The following is a 13,652-nucleotide window of genomic DNA, read 5'->3' as shown; positions in this document are numbered from 1 at the left end:
TTATCACCGGTTTCTACTTGTTTTCTTAATTTGGAAAGTCCACAAAACCGTTAAAACCTCATGACAAGGAACAGCCACTTGTGTATTTTGCATTTCTTTGGTTTGGAGATGTTCGTTGTACATCAGCTACAATATACGTTCAGAAAATTGTACAATAGGAAGTCATGATGTTGCAATGGATTCAGTGGAGGAAGAAGCATTCAGATCCATCATGTAATTAAAAGTACCAATACAGCAATGTAAAAATACTCCATAACAAGTAAAAATCCTGCATGAAAAATCCAACTTAAGTAAACATACATAAGTATTAGCGACAAAATGTAGTTACAGTCTTACAGTAAAAGTAGTGGTTTGGTCCCTCTGACTGATATATTATTATATATGACACAATTAGATTATTAATACTGAAGCATCAGTGTGTAAGCAGCCTGTTACTGTTGTAGCTGCTAGAGGTGGACCTAGTTTGAACTACTTTATATACAGTTGGCTAGTTTAGTCCAGTGATTCCCAACCTAGGGCTCGGGCCCCTCCAAAGGGTCACCAGATAAATCTAAGAGGGTTGTGAGATGATTAATGGGAGAGGAAAGAAGAAAAAACAAAGTTCTGATACAGAAATTTGTTATATTATCCATTGTGTCAGATCTTCATCTGAGAAGTAACTAAAGCTGTCAAATAAATGTAGTGGAGTAGAAAGTACAATATTTCCCCCTGAAATGTAATGGAGTGGAAGCATGAAGTAATTAAATTGAATGGAAATACTCAAGCAAAGTACAAATACCTGAAAATTGTACTTAAGTACAGTACTACTACTGAGTTACTTTCCATCACTGAATGGATTTGACAATTTAATTTCAAATCAGACAGCTTCAAAGTAGTGCTGGTTATTCCGAGGGTCATGAAAGCAGCACCTGTGAGGGATCATGGGACTCGTCACTGAACACGGCAGCCATGGCAACATATGGCAGCGGAGCAGACAGCTGACCACCGCGGAAACATACACATCACAACTTTGACAACGAGTCGTCAGGTGTTTGTTTGAGGGATAAGGTAGGTTAAATTTGTAGTTAAGTAAATAAGTAATTGTCACCAGCTGTGACAAAGTTTCGTCAGGCAACGCTAACAAGATAAAGTCACAGTTTGACACGCGAGAAAAAGAGCGAGCGTCAACGTTAATTAACGCTAAATTGATCTTTAGCTCGCAGGCTAACTAAGCTGCTAGTTTGATAACTAAAACTCACATGTAATTTAGGGTGAGTTAGCTGCATTGCCATGACGTGAACAATATTAACATTTGCTGGTAACCGCAATTTACCAGCGTTTGGTCGGTTGACAACGTTATAAACACCAGCGAAGTGGTTCAGGGCCATGTCCGGGGAGCGGGCTCCCTTACCGGCCGGTAGGAACGGCCTGCTCCGCGGGGGCCGGACGAGGTCTTACGGCAGTTTGGTCCGGTCTCCGCTCTCTCCGGTTCGCCAGAGACAAATTGAACACAAAATACAGCCAGGAGACACACTTCAAGGCCTGTCCCTGAAATATGGAGTGTCTGTAAGTATGAACCAGCTGCTTATTAACAATTACCACTGAATTTATTATTCGTCAGTTAATTTTAAACTGCCTGAAATATCACTTTTGCCTACTGGTATGCACAAAACAAGCATATTTAATCATTTACAGTTTGACTATGACTTCATAAAGTAAAATAATATGTTTTAGTAATGCTAGTTTTCCTCATTGTTGTATTTATTTTGTGTTATTTGTTTTATAAATCAGGTTATGGTATTCATTTGTACAATTTTGAACTGTAATATCATTTTACTAACTCAATGTTCCAGTGTAATTAAGTTGATAGTGAATGAACACGCTCAACTCCTGTATATGTAATAGGGTGCTCAATCCTCAAAAGCTAAAATAAAAAAAAATCACAAACAGATTAGCAGTGGAATTAAATTGTTTGTTGAGTTTGCACGCTGAGGAAGGGCGTCTGCCCAAACTGTCCGTGCATGAAGTAACAACATAATTGGAGTCCTGCTAATGGTTTCAGTGAAGTAAAGCAAAAAGTGTGAACTAACTTTTTAGAATTAAAATAGACTAGCTTCAGTCAACCTTAAATTAAGTCTATAAAAGGCTCACAAGGTAATCCTCTATTACAGATGGAGCAAATTAAAAGAGCGAACAGACTGTACACCAATGACTCGATATTCCTGAAGAAGTCCTTGTCCATTCCTGTGCTGTCAGACTTAGACGACTGCAGTAACGGTGTAGATTTGGCAGAAGAGGACTCAGAAGAGGGTGCTGGCGGTGCTTCTGGTCAAAATGGGCACACGGCAAGGTCTTCTCAGATGAAGCAAGACGATGGAAAAGAAAGGGCGTCAGACCTTACTCCAGTGGATTTTTTGAAAAGGTTGGATGGTTTGATAAACCAGTCCAAGCAGGCTGCTGTCAAAGGATGCCGGGAAGCAGAGAAAAGGTATGATTGATTTTTTTTTTTTTTTTTTTCTTTCATGGTTCCCACTGAAGGCATGTTTATACTGGTTGGTCAGACACAATCATGTTTGTGTTGTGACAAACATGGAGTCTTAAAGCCTTACTTTTTGTTGTGTTAGTCATCTCTGTATCCCCCATTTGTAAATTTTATGTCACTCCCAAAGACCCGCCTGGTTATGGACATTTTTTTCACCTGGCTGACCAATAAAAGTATTGGTGTACTGTAAGTATATAAGCCTACCTTCCTAGATGTCCTTTTAGCTTTTGTGTTGTCTTCTTCTTTTGTTTGCATGAACAACACATACAGCTATATCACCTTTTACACTATTATGTTTTACACCTCTTTGTATTTGTTTACCAGAGTTTTTCTCATAAATGTTTTTTCTCACCTTTTTGACCTACCACATCTTTTCAGTTGTGGCACATTATGTTTATATGCACTTTGCATTACAGAAAAACATTTTTGGGGTAATGTCACCTAGATTAAATTTTTTTTATTTCCATCGGATAGAAAGTTCACATTCTAAATTGTATCTGCACAATGTATACTGGCATGTATTTTGCAAATACTGTGTGTTCAGGTTGGTTCACTTGGTGAGGTGTAGAAAAAGATTGTGGTCATGCTGAAATAATATAAATTTTGATGCTGATTTCTGGTATGAGAGGCTACATGAACCTGACTCTCAAAGTCAAACATTTTATAAACCCTTCCACCTCCCTGGCCTCCTCACACATATTTATCACTTCCTACTTTGGCACTAAATATTGCCATTGAAAGTAGAAGTGTTAATGCATAATATTTGTTTGAGTGTACTTCATGTGAGACTTATTCTCTCATAGCAACAGTCAGTCTCTTAAAATATGACCAAAAGCTGTCGGGGATAAATGCAGACTGATTGTGTGACTTCAGACTCGCTGTATCTTCTCATCTCTTTTTACTCACAGGGTTGCCGATCTAGAAGCCGCTTGCACCAGCAGGACATCAGACTGGCGGCCGCTCACAAGGTCGCAGAGTGTCATTACATCTTCCAGGATGCAGCAGCAGGCAGCACATGGGGCAGTACCCCTCACTATCACCAAATTCACCAAGAAACTGAGAGACAGAGAAGATGAGATCTTCGAGCTGTGACACGTTGTTTCTGCTTTCTCACTCTGATCATTAAAGAAACTTTCCCAGAACTCCATGTCGCAGGGTTTGACCTCCAGGATAATGGAGCATTACTGATAAAGGAATATTTCTCAATATCCCCCAGCTGCTGTATGGACTTGAAACTATGACAAGAAGTGTCATACTGCCATTTAATTTAGACCTTTACAATGGGATGGTTTAAAAAAATATTTACACATATTGCATTTTGTAGCCTTGTTATTTATTTGTTGAGACAGATTGTAGATTATGAAAAAGCTTTCATATAGCCCATAGCTGTGTTTGGCTTGCTTTCACATGCAGAAAATAGGCAGTCACATGTTACTTTAGTCATGTGAGTGTTCAGATGGTCAACTCAGCCAGTGATTTGTGTGTAATGCTACCTCACATCCTGATTATGCAAAGCTGGCCAAGGTTTCTGACTAGAACATTTAGCCATCGCATATAAAGTATATAAATCATTTTCACTGTAATATTAAGAACACAAAATGACTTGGAAATGCGTCTCTTGTCAGTTACTGCTGAATAATTAGATCTCTAATGTAGCCAAAGGTCGTGTGTTTTAGAATATATTTTTTACAGCAATTTTTTTTTGTTGTTGTTTAGTATGGGTATGTTTTTGATTAAGTTTTGTATAGTTCATTAAAAAATGTTTTAATACCATTTGTGCAGGTCTGAATATTCTCCTGGGCCTCATAAAGGGAACTGCAGAAAGTCACTTGATATCTAAAAACCACTTTCTGTAATTTAAGAGCTTAATGGACTTCATCTTTTCTCCAAGTTAATGCCTACAAGAAGAAGTCAAAGTTTTAGTTCTTAGTTGCTGAATCGCAGTATTTGACTACTATATGAGGTGGAGTGTCCCGTCAGGATGATATCTGGTGTCTTTATGATGTAAAACCAAGAATAGCACCTGTTTTAATATCAGCTAGCTACTGTGAGCCAATTCTCAGAAAAAAACATGAATTATAGGATTACCATTCAAGCTTGTGCAGTCAACATCATTTAAGAGTCAGTCTTTTTGTTGATGTTTCTAACCATGTTTTGAAGCAGAGACTAGAAAGTGTCGGTACGAGTAATTGTCCACTGTGGGGTTATTTGCTTTATTATTAGCTGCATTGTCTTGTGGACACTTCAGTTAATACAGTGTGTTGAGCTGCTGAAGCATCATCTTGACCACTAGATGGCAGTCTTGTATTACAGCATTGTTCCCTGTCTGCTCTCTTTATGCATTCTGTCCAGCTGTTTTGACTCCTCCTCTCCAGAATACATGACATCAGTAGTTCTAAATGAAACATTTCAAGGTCTCAAATATTAAACATTTGGATGACATTTCAAATACCAATAAAACTGCCGATTTAGTATGAACCAGTTTATATTCAAGTCTGGTTTCTGTGATCTTTGCCTTTGTAGACAAGTATATATCACAATTATACAGTATATACCACCTCTAAACATTAAAAACTTGAGGAAGGACTCAAACAACCTATTAGCCCACATGTTTTTTGAGAACTATGAGGCAACGGTTGTGCTCTCAAATCAAGTCTTACAGTGCCAGTCCTCAACAGCAGTAAGACTAATTTGTCCAACAATTCTGAGTCTTAGGTGAGTCTGCCTGTTGATCTCCCAGTGTCTGTCGGATACTTTTTCTATTACTTCTGCATCATATTGTCCCATCCTCAACCAGTTTGTTGAGTCCTTTGCAGATCTTGGTGAGATTGGGTCGGAAGGTGCCGCTGGGCTCGTACAGTTTGGTCAGGAGCTCAGGGTTGGAGTAATGGTTGAAGACGTGGTTGATGCGACCGTGGGATTTAGGGGTCAGGTGGGTGTTGACCAACTTCAGCAGCAGATCCCTGCAGCTGGTCAAGAGGTCTTCCATCACTCCCTTGTCAAAGGTGAAGTCCACCTGCGTCAGTCAGGAGATACATTTATGTTAGAAAATTGACTAGAGTGTGATACAATACATGAGCAAAGTCCAGAGGCAAAATCATGTATCATGGACTAATGAAGTCCTGGATCAGGCTATTTCTTTTTAAGTCCTTAAAAAGAAAAATAAATAAGATATTAAATACACTTAAATACAAGTGCATGATGTTTATAGAGGTAAGGCATTTTTTTATCTAGTAATGAGCCACATACAATACAAGTTGACTCTTGAATAAAAAAAATAGAAGTACTATATACTGGTATGTGGAAATGTACCTCATAGAAGCTGATGGCTGTCATGGCGCCCTGGTGCAGCTTCTTCTTAAACTCTTGGGCCACTGCCAGCTCTTCTGTGCTGAAACGGTTGTTTCTGAACAGCACGCCAATCTTCACAGCAATCTTGACCAGGTCTTTGATCACCTTTTGGGCCTCACTTTTATTACCCGAGTACTCTTTGGAGACGCGGTAGAGTTCATCCAAGATCTCACTAGAGGTGTCGTCAATGAACATTTGCACCGAGCTCTTGGTGGCCATGCTGCTGAGGATCTTCTTCTGTGCCTTTAAGGCCATGTCCTTGGAGCTGAAGGCGTCCATGGTTGCCTGAATTGTCGGGAAAAAGTATATTTCACATTAATTACAATGTTGATGAATTCAAATGTTGGTATTCTAATAAACATGTTACTGCTCACAAAATTCTCACATTGTGCCCAGAGACTAACAGTCAATTGATTAAAACATGGTAACTGTGTAACTAATTGTTCCAAATTAGTGGCCTTTAACAGTGATGACAACTAAAACATTGGATTTTATGCCCATAAATCCTCCACCATGACACCAGTAGACTACACATAATACTCCCAATCACAAAGACAAAAAGATCAAACTTTGTCCATTTTTCCCTGAGTGGTTTGATTTCTCACAGATGTTTGTATTTCACACAAGAGTTAGGATTATCACTTTTCGGTGTCCATAATGTCCATAATTGACAACAGATTACAGACAATTGAATAAAGAATAGGAATGGTTACACACTCCCTTCTCTCCATTACACGAATAAGAAGAAAAGTGCTGAATGTAAGAGGAGTTCCCACTCTACTAAAAATAAATAAGATATTTATAGATGCAAGAGGAAGTACAAGTTCATCCTTGCACCTGGTTGCCACTCGGCACAACTTCAGTCATTTACTTCCAGACAACGAGCAGCTCCAGTGGAGTAGTTTGAGGTTAAGTGCCATGTTCAAGGGTAAACGGTTTGTTGTTATGGAGACTGGAGAGGCCAACACATGTTCACCTCTCCCTTCCAAATTTCCCAGATCATCTGGGGGTTTTGGACTGGCGACTCTCCAGTCATTACTTTAACTCTCTACCCTTCATATTGTCCTCCATCCTGACACTTCTAAACGCACATCATCGAGGTCCATGTCGGCATCACCATTGCAATCTATTTAAGTTCAGATATTACACTATTTTTAGTAAAATGTAAATGTAAACATGTATCACCACAATGCTAAATTAACAAACACTGAATACACAGTGTCAAATTTGAAATGTGCTTTTATGCAATGTTAGTTCCAGTGTTTGTTTTTGTGTCCAACATGCACATATGAAGCCAAAAGGGAAATGCACCATGGAAGAGACTCCACTGAGGCTTTTAATTTCTCCACTGAGGTTTCAACCATACCTAGCGTCATCCATCACAGAGAACCCCCCGAGAGGTCATCAGCATGCATACAGCACACCATGACACAACCACAAAATCCACTGTTTGTTTTTGATTGTCAACACAGTTTGAATTAAGTCCTTTTTAATTCCATTTAATGATTCCTTAATCTCTAACATGAAAGGAGGCAGATTCGGAGTGGATAATTCACAGAGGGAAAGGTCCATTTACATTTTAGCTATTTAGCTGATGTCGGTATTAGAGAAGTGTAGAGAGACTGGGCAAGCAAAAATAAGGTTAAATTCCCACATCAACAAAATAACAAAAAATTGAAAAGATCAGAATAACATGATTTACAATAGATTAAGCAAATGTGTGTCCTTGTAAAAATACTTATGCTTGGTAGATAAGTCTTAGATACATGCCCAGTTCCACAAACACACATAAAGAAATACTTGAGTCCTATCTAAATGCTTTACTCTCAATTCATCTTTATTCGAAAGTATTTGTGATGATTGAAACAGAATCAGCAAAGACATACAGTATCTCTAGCAGGCGTTGGTGCTACGAGACCGCTGTATATCCTCTCCTACTTCCTGTGTCGTTTGGCCTTATATTCACAAATTTACAGAACCTGATTGTGCAAACAGGCCTGAAATTTGAAGAACAGCCACTGAGTATGTTTCAGTGTAATTTTCCGCACTGAATCCCACTTGTGGCCTGTGCAGACAAGCATTTGAGGTAAGCAGGTAGGCTGCATAGCTTAGGCAGGTCCATGCCTGCTGTTTCCAGATTGCATCGTTGCTGGGGCCACAACAGAGAATGAGCACTCTGAACTCAATAGCTACCTTAATTACTGGCCTAGAATCTGCCTTTCATCACTGACTCTATTATTACAACATCCTGCGCATTAACAGCTACATCTGACATGTTGTTCATAAACATGTCAGTTGAATGTCTGCCTGATTTGTGGTATTTTCATGCCTATTTGTGCATATTAGACAGAATTATTCAAATGACGATGTTCTCATTGTCATACACCAATGATGCACAGTCAGCACTGTGAGCAAACGACTGCACAGCTCACTAATAAACGAAAAAGTGATCCAGTCGCATTAACGATCATATAATGCAAAACGGCAGCGCTCGCTGTGATTCTCCCCATCCCTGCCGTGCACGCCAATCCCAGCTGCAACATCCATAATAAGCAAACAGTCACTTTTATAGGATATCTCACTAGGTCCATTTACATGCACAACCATTCATTTTGAGTGTGTCACATTTCTAATAGCCCGCTTCGTTACAAAAGCTTCGGGTTCCCTGTGGGGAATTAAAGAACATTCATTAGATTAATTTCCCTTAACAGTGATAATGGAAGTGGAACAGCGTGATAGCTATTTCAGATTCATGCTTCAATCTCATTTATTTGCTAAAAAGACTACAGGGATTTGAGGGACGTCCACAGTGTGTAGTCATCAGCCGGTATTCCACATAGTGAAATGTAACTCCACAGCTGGAGACTGCTCGCTGCTTGGCTTTTTGTGTGTCTATATTGTTTATTTTATGCTGATCTACCAGGGGGTTCAGACTGTTAGGAGAGCGTTGAAACATTTCTATGTTGCAGCACATTGCCATGAATCCACTTATATGTAATGGACGTCGTTTCGGTGGGTCACATCAAGGACACTTTCACTGTTGAGCATCCATTTTTCTGGTACAGATGGATTGAAGAGGGCCTTTAAGCGTTAGTTTGTTGTTGACATCCACCAGGGAGTGACAGTGTTGCACGTTCAAGTGTTTGTTCTCTCCCAAATGGCTGCTTGAATTGACAACACCTGTACACTGTGGGGGATCTAATACCGTCAGGAGGGGAAAAAAAAAAAAAAAGGAAAAGTAACGCAGAGCAGACGGGGTACTATCACAGTACAGAGTTACCGTAACGGCCAGGTGGTGAGGAACCTTTAAACGGTTAATGGACAGACAAACAGAGAGTGCTGATTGGTGGAGCCACCCAGGCAGGCAGGAGAGGTAAATATTTAGCATTCCTCAGATGACTTCAGCATGGAGTGTTTGTGTACATGTATGAACTTGTGTGCATGTGGATGCGCATTTTTGAGTAGAAGTGGTTTCCGGTTGGTTTTGTTTTGAGGTATTTTTGCAAATAAAAGAATGTGTTGGATTTTCAATGTGTATTTTTGTGCTGTTGTCATTGCTCAATCTGCATGTGCTACTGTGTGTGTGTGTGTGAGTGTGTGAGTATGGATATAAATCCTCTCACAGGGCTTTGAAAGGGGATGCATGAAGCCCCCTTTTGACTCATCTGATCAAAACGAGCCTTGTACTGTTATTAGAGTGGAGCGGGGCCTTGTTACTCTGAGCTCGGCAGATAGACATCCTCACTGATTTTCATCACCAGGCCTGGGGTTGTGTAGACTGAGTTGTAGCTGGTGAGACTGAGAGGAGGGGTTAGGTCTCTTTTAGCTGTCCGCTGCCTTTGATCAGATTGAACAATGAGAATGTTCCAGAAAAAAAACACACAGAAAAGCCATGCCAGTCAATCAGATGAAAACAAGGAGGCCATTGTAGAAAGGTCATCACTGAGCTACAAGGCTTGTTTTGAATTGAACTAGAATTTTTTTTTTTTTCTCTCCTGGTGATGATTCAGAGACAATAAACAATACCAGTAAAACTACAGTACAGTAATTATGTGTCTCTACACAGCAACTTTCTGCAAGATGAGTATTGCAGCAGGATGAAATGTCACTTCCGTTGTGTGTTTTGAAAGGGTGGCAGTAATACTGTTGTAAGATGATTTAATTGTAAGATCTTGTTTTTAACTTTTTAACTTATCACTACTGATTGCATATTAAATTCTAAGATATAAGTCTGTCTCTTATTTATTTTACTAACTGCCTTCTTCATTTAATAAATCCTTTATTTCCACAAAATTCCCCCATAAAATTTTTAGTTATAGACGAGAAAGCCTTTTGAAATTCTCAAAAAGTACATATTGCAGTTTCTGTTTCAACATTGCACAACTCTTATGAATTGCTGTTGCTCAAGCCTGCCACCCATCTGCGATGCCTCAAAAGGGAAGCGAAACAGACAGCAGTTGGGTCTGTAGAGGGGATTCGTCTGCAAAGGCCCACAACTTGTATTTGTCCCTTGACATCACGACCTTTCACTGTCTTTGGCTCTGACTTTACATACTTCATATCAAGTGCAGGAGGGAAAGTCCACTGCCTTGAGATTTGAGTTGAGCAACTCCCAGTCTGTGCAAACAAAAGTGTGAGCTCTACATCTGTGCATGTCACTGTACTTGTTCCAGCATGATCGAGCATACATGCATATCTCCCGACTCGCGCTCAAGATGGGGAAGTGGAGAGAAGTCACACAATTTGTTCCAATCATCCCTCAACTGAGCTTCCCTCTGCTGGGCGCCAACAACAGATACTCTTAATTTTTTCCAAGAACAAAAAAAAAGGGGACATAACACTAATCTGGGTCCAGAGGATCTTTTTTTTAAAATGGCACATGAACATGGCAGATTGTGTGTCTTACCTGTGGGTGCTCTGTCCCCCTCCCTCCTCGTCTGTGTGTCAGATATCTCTCTCTCTCTCCCTTTGCTCTGTGTCTCACGTTGACAGCAAAGGCCGCTTGATTTAATGAGATCCCTTCATCTTCACCACGAGTAGAACCAAAACACAAAAAAACAGCCCTCCTGCTGCGCTTCTGTCAGTGCTTGCCACCCTGTCTTAAGATAATGTTGAGTTGTACTTCCTTGAGGAACTAAATTGCTATGACACACCCCTCAGCGTGTGAGTGTGTCTCTCTCTCTCTCTCTCTCTCCCTCCCTCTCTCTCTCTCTCTAGCCTATCTTCTATTTCCCCCTGAAATTCAAATTCAAACCCTTCAAAAACAACTGTATTTTCTCTCTTGCCCTCACTCATCACACTTTGGCACTCTCTCTGAATCTCTCCGCCTCTCTCACTGCTCTTCTCTGTATTGCTGACGTTGTGCCTCTGCTTGTTCTGACAAGTGAAAACCCCAGAAAGAATTTAGCAATAATCCAGTGATGCAGCCGGTTGAAAGGGGAGCGGCTTAACCCTTTTTTTTGTGTTCACCTTCGCTGGAATGCGGCTCCTGTCAGTGCTGAGCGTGACATCCCTCCCCGTGTGTCTCTTATTGAAGGTAGAATCAAAACAATGAGTAGCCAGAAGTGTCTCAGTCTGACACACGTGCACACAATCACAGCTCACCAATTACTGAAACTTAACACATGTAGCAATCAATAGAATATTTGATATAAAGTTTAGGAACAAACAGCAATGCTAACATGGTATGTGACAATACAAAAGTCTTTTATTTGCCTGTTGAATGTAGTCTCCTCAGTTGTTTTAAAGTTGCATAATTGTCATATGTGCTTAGTTAATTTTTTTTGTAAGACTGACTGTTATTTATCTTTATGTATCTTAAAGTTTTTAAACCCTGGTGCTGTGATTTGTTGTCCTTTAAATGACAAATAAACTCAGCTGAAGATTAAAACTAACCACATGGCTAAATCTGGCACATTGACATGATAATGGTGTAACTTAGTGCACTTTGTCCCTGCTGAATAATCAGTCACGGTGAGAAATAAACTTCATAAAGGAATTTCCCCCAGAGTGGCGAGCTTAATTGTAGTAGCAAAGGCTAATAAAACCTGAGGGCTTGCTCTCTTATGAATTATGCTTTGTTTGAGCCGGTTGCCATAAAGCTTGTCAACCTTTTAGAACCTTATCTTGAATGAGTTAGATATAAATACACATGAGACAGGATACAACCCACCCAGGATACAACCCAGTGTAACTAATATTTAGCCTGGATTTGTTCACAACAGATTAATCAGTCTTTGAGAGTACAGCGAACATGTCTGCAGCTCTTAAGTCATGAATTCAACGATTCATTTAGAATGAGGAAGTCCCCTGATGCTAAAGCCGTGTGTTTATCTGTAGGTTTTATCTGAATGGTAACCAGCTGTGCTGAAGGGCAGTTGCCTAAAGCTCAGGCCATTCAGAAACAACCGTCCAATGAACACTCATAAATTTTAATTGTTGTCAGATGTCGGGGTTAAAGGTTACACTGAGACCCAGCTGGACTAAGAGGAGTGTTTGACAGTGCCTGGACGGGATACCGGCCCTCTAGTGTGCGGCGTAGACCGAAGCACACCTGCCTCTTTGTTTTGCCTCCCACTCAGCCCTTCTGCAAGAAATTAACTTGGTAAAGACACGGGTAAACTTTGCAACTGCAGAATGAGGTCTGTCACCGTGGCAACAGACAGGAAGTAGTGCTTAAGCGGTTTCCTGATGGCTTCCTCTTTATCGTGTAATGACATCTCACAAGGAAACATCAACAGGGAGCACTCGGCTGAATATCTTTACGTGTGAGTGTGCAGGCTTGTGCACATGTGTTTGTGTGTGTGAAGAAGTGCACTTGACCTGAAATGAGCTCTTACCTGTGTCACCTTCATACTGTACACAGGTTCACACATTTGCCTTTTTTGGTTATGAGATAATAAGAGGAACTTCAATTATGCCACTTATCTTTCATTAAAAGATCACACACATACAGTCACTCACATAATGGCAGTGTGTTATCACTGGATGACTAAGGCAGGAATAACCGACCTCATAACCGCTGAGGTCAGGGAATTGCACTGGAGATTTGGAGCCTGAATTGGATGTAGGATTTGGTGAGCTTAGGTGCTTTCTGCGCTCGTGCTGTCTGTTCACTCACAGTGTTACACGATAGATTGTGAGCACAAATCAAGATGAACGGATGTTGGTTCAGAGGAGGCCAGAGATTTAATTTGATCAGCTAACAGGGATTCACTTTCTCCCCACAGCATGATCAGACTAAAACCCTTCCATCTCACTTGTTTTTTAGATCTGAAGAACCTCAGGGAACAAAAGAATGACTCACTCATTGTTCCTGGTCCCTGATTTATGGAGTCATTTATTTATTATTTAACTTGTGGTTAGCCTATCACCTCCTAGTGGCTGTTAAAAGGCATAGCAGTGTCTATAGATGACCTGTCAGTTGGTAATGATCCTTACAGCAGTGGTTCTCAAAGTGGGGGTCTTTGGGTGGGGTTTCCAGGGGGTCCCCAACAAAAAGGGGAATCATTTATTTTCACTATGATCTAGCCATAAGTAACACAAACAGAAGGTATGACTTTTTTGGTCATGGGTTTCATACACTTTCTGTAATAAAGTATCTAAAAGTAAAATTCTTATCAGATGGGGGAACTCTGGGACAAAATCTTATCAAATTGGGGTCCGTGGTCTAATTTGTGTCAGTCTGACAATTGGGGTCGTTGATGTGAAAAGAGAACTGCTGCCTTACAGGATCCTCACAGGATCATTCACTCACATCCTCTTTGCAGCTCTGAGGAAC

The 13,652-nt window shown here is 40.3% G+C and overlaps 2 protein-coding genes across 2 annotated transcripts; one reads left to right on the top strand and one right to left on the bottom strand.

Annotated features, from left to right (window-relative positions):
• The first annotated feature begins 924 nt into the window (after positions 1–924).
• On the top strand, positions 925–4,294 carry lysmd1 (LysM, putative peptidoglycan-binding, domain containing 1). Its single transcript, XM_044359030.1, has 4 exons — positions 925–1,047; positions 1,316–1,545; positions 2,151–2,467; positions 3,430–4,294. The coding sequence occupies exons 2-4, from the start codon at positions 1,366–1,368 to the stop codon at positions 3,611–3,613; spliced, it is 681 nt and encodes a 226-aa protein (XP_044214965.1). The 5' UTR covers positions 925–1,047; positions 1,316–1,365; the 3' UTR covers positions 3,614–4,294.
• Positions 4,295–4,707: 413 nt separating this feature from the next.
• Positions 4,708–11,177, bottom strand: tnfaip8l2b (tumor necrosis factor, alpha-induced protein 8-like 2b). The gene is made up of 3 exons (XM_044359031.1): positions 10,779–11,177; positions 5,834–6,157; positions 4,708–5,537 (listed from the first exon to the last, which is right to left on the bottom strand). The coding sequence occupies exons 2-3, from the start codon at positions 6,149–6,151 to the stop codon at positions 5,295–5,297; spliced, it is 561 nt and encodes a 186-aa protein (XP_044214966.1). The 5' UTR covers positions 6,152–6,157; positions 10,779–11,177; the 3' UTR covers positions 4,708–5,294.
• Between the last annotated feature and the right edge of the window lie 2,475 nt (positions 11,178–13,652).

Source organism: Thunnus albacares, chromosome 8 (assembly GCF_914725855.1).
Source record: "Thunnus albacares chromosome 8, fThuAlb1.1, whole genome shotgun sequence".
Taxonomy (NCBI): Eukaryota; Metazoa; Chordata; class Actinopteri; order Scombriformes; family Scombridae; genus Thunnus; species Thunnus albacares.
The sequence above is the reverse complement of the archived record's forward strand: the minus strand, read 5'-3'. Positions and strand labels throughout refer to the sequence as shown.

Bases quoted from the DNA above. Each gene is read 5' to 3' on its own strand.
- lysmd1 (XM_044359030.1), top strand. From the start codon at position 1,366: ATGTCCGGGGAGCGGGCTCCCTTACCGGCCGGTAGGAACGGCCTGCTC. The intron at 1,546-2,150 runs GTAAGTATGAAC...CCTCTATTACAG, and splicing joins CCCTGAAATATGGAGTGTCT to ATGGAGCAAATTAAAAGAGC. The intron at 2,468-3,429 runs GTATGATTGATT...TTTTACTCACAG, and splicing joins TGCCGGGAAGCAGAGAAAAG to GGTTGCCGATCTAGAAGCCG.
- tnfaip8l2b (XM_044359031.1), bottom strand. From the start codon at position 6,151: ATGGACGCCTTCAGCTCCAAGGACATGGCCTTAAAGGCACAGAAGAAG. The intron at 5,538-5,833 runs GTACATTTCCAC...TGACTGACGCAG, and splicing joins CAGCCATCAGCTTCTATGAG to GTGGACTTCACCTTTGACAA.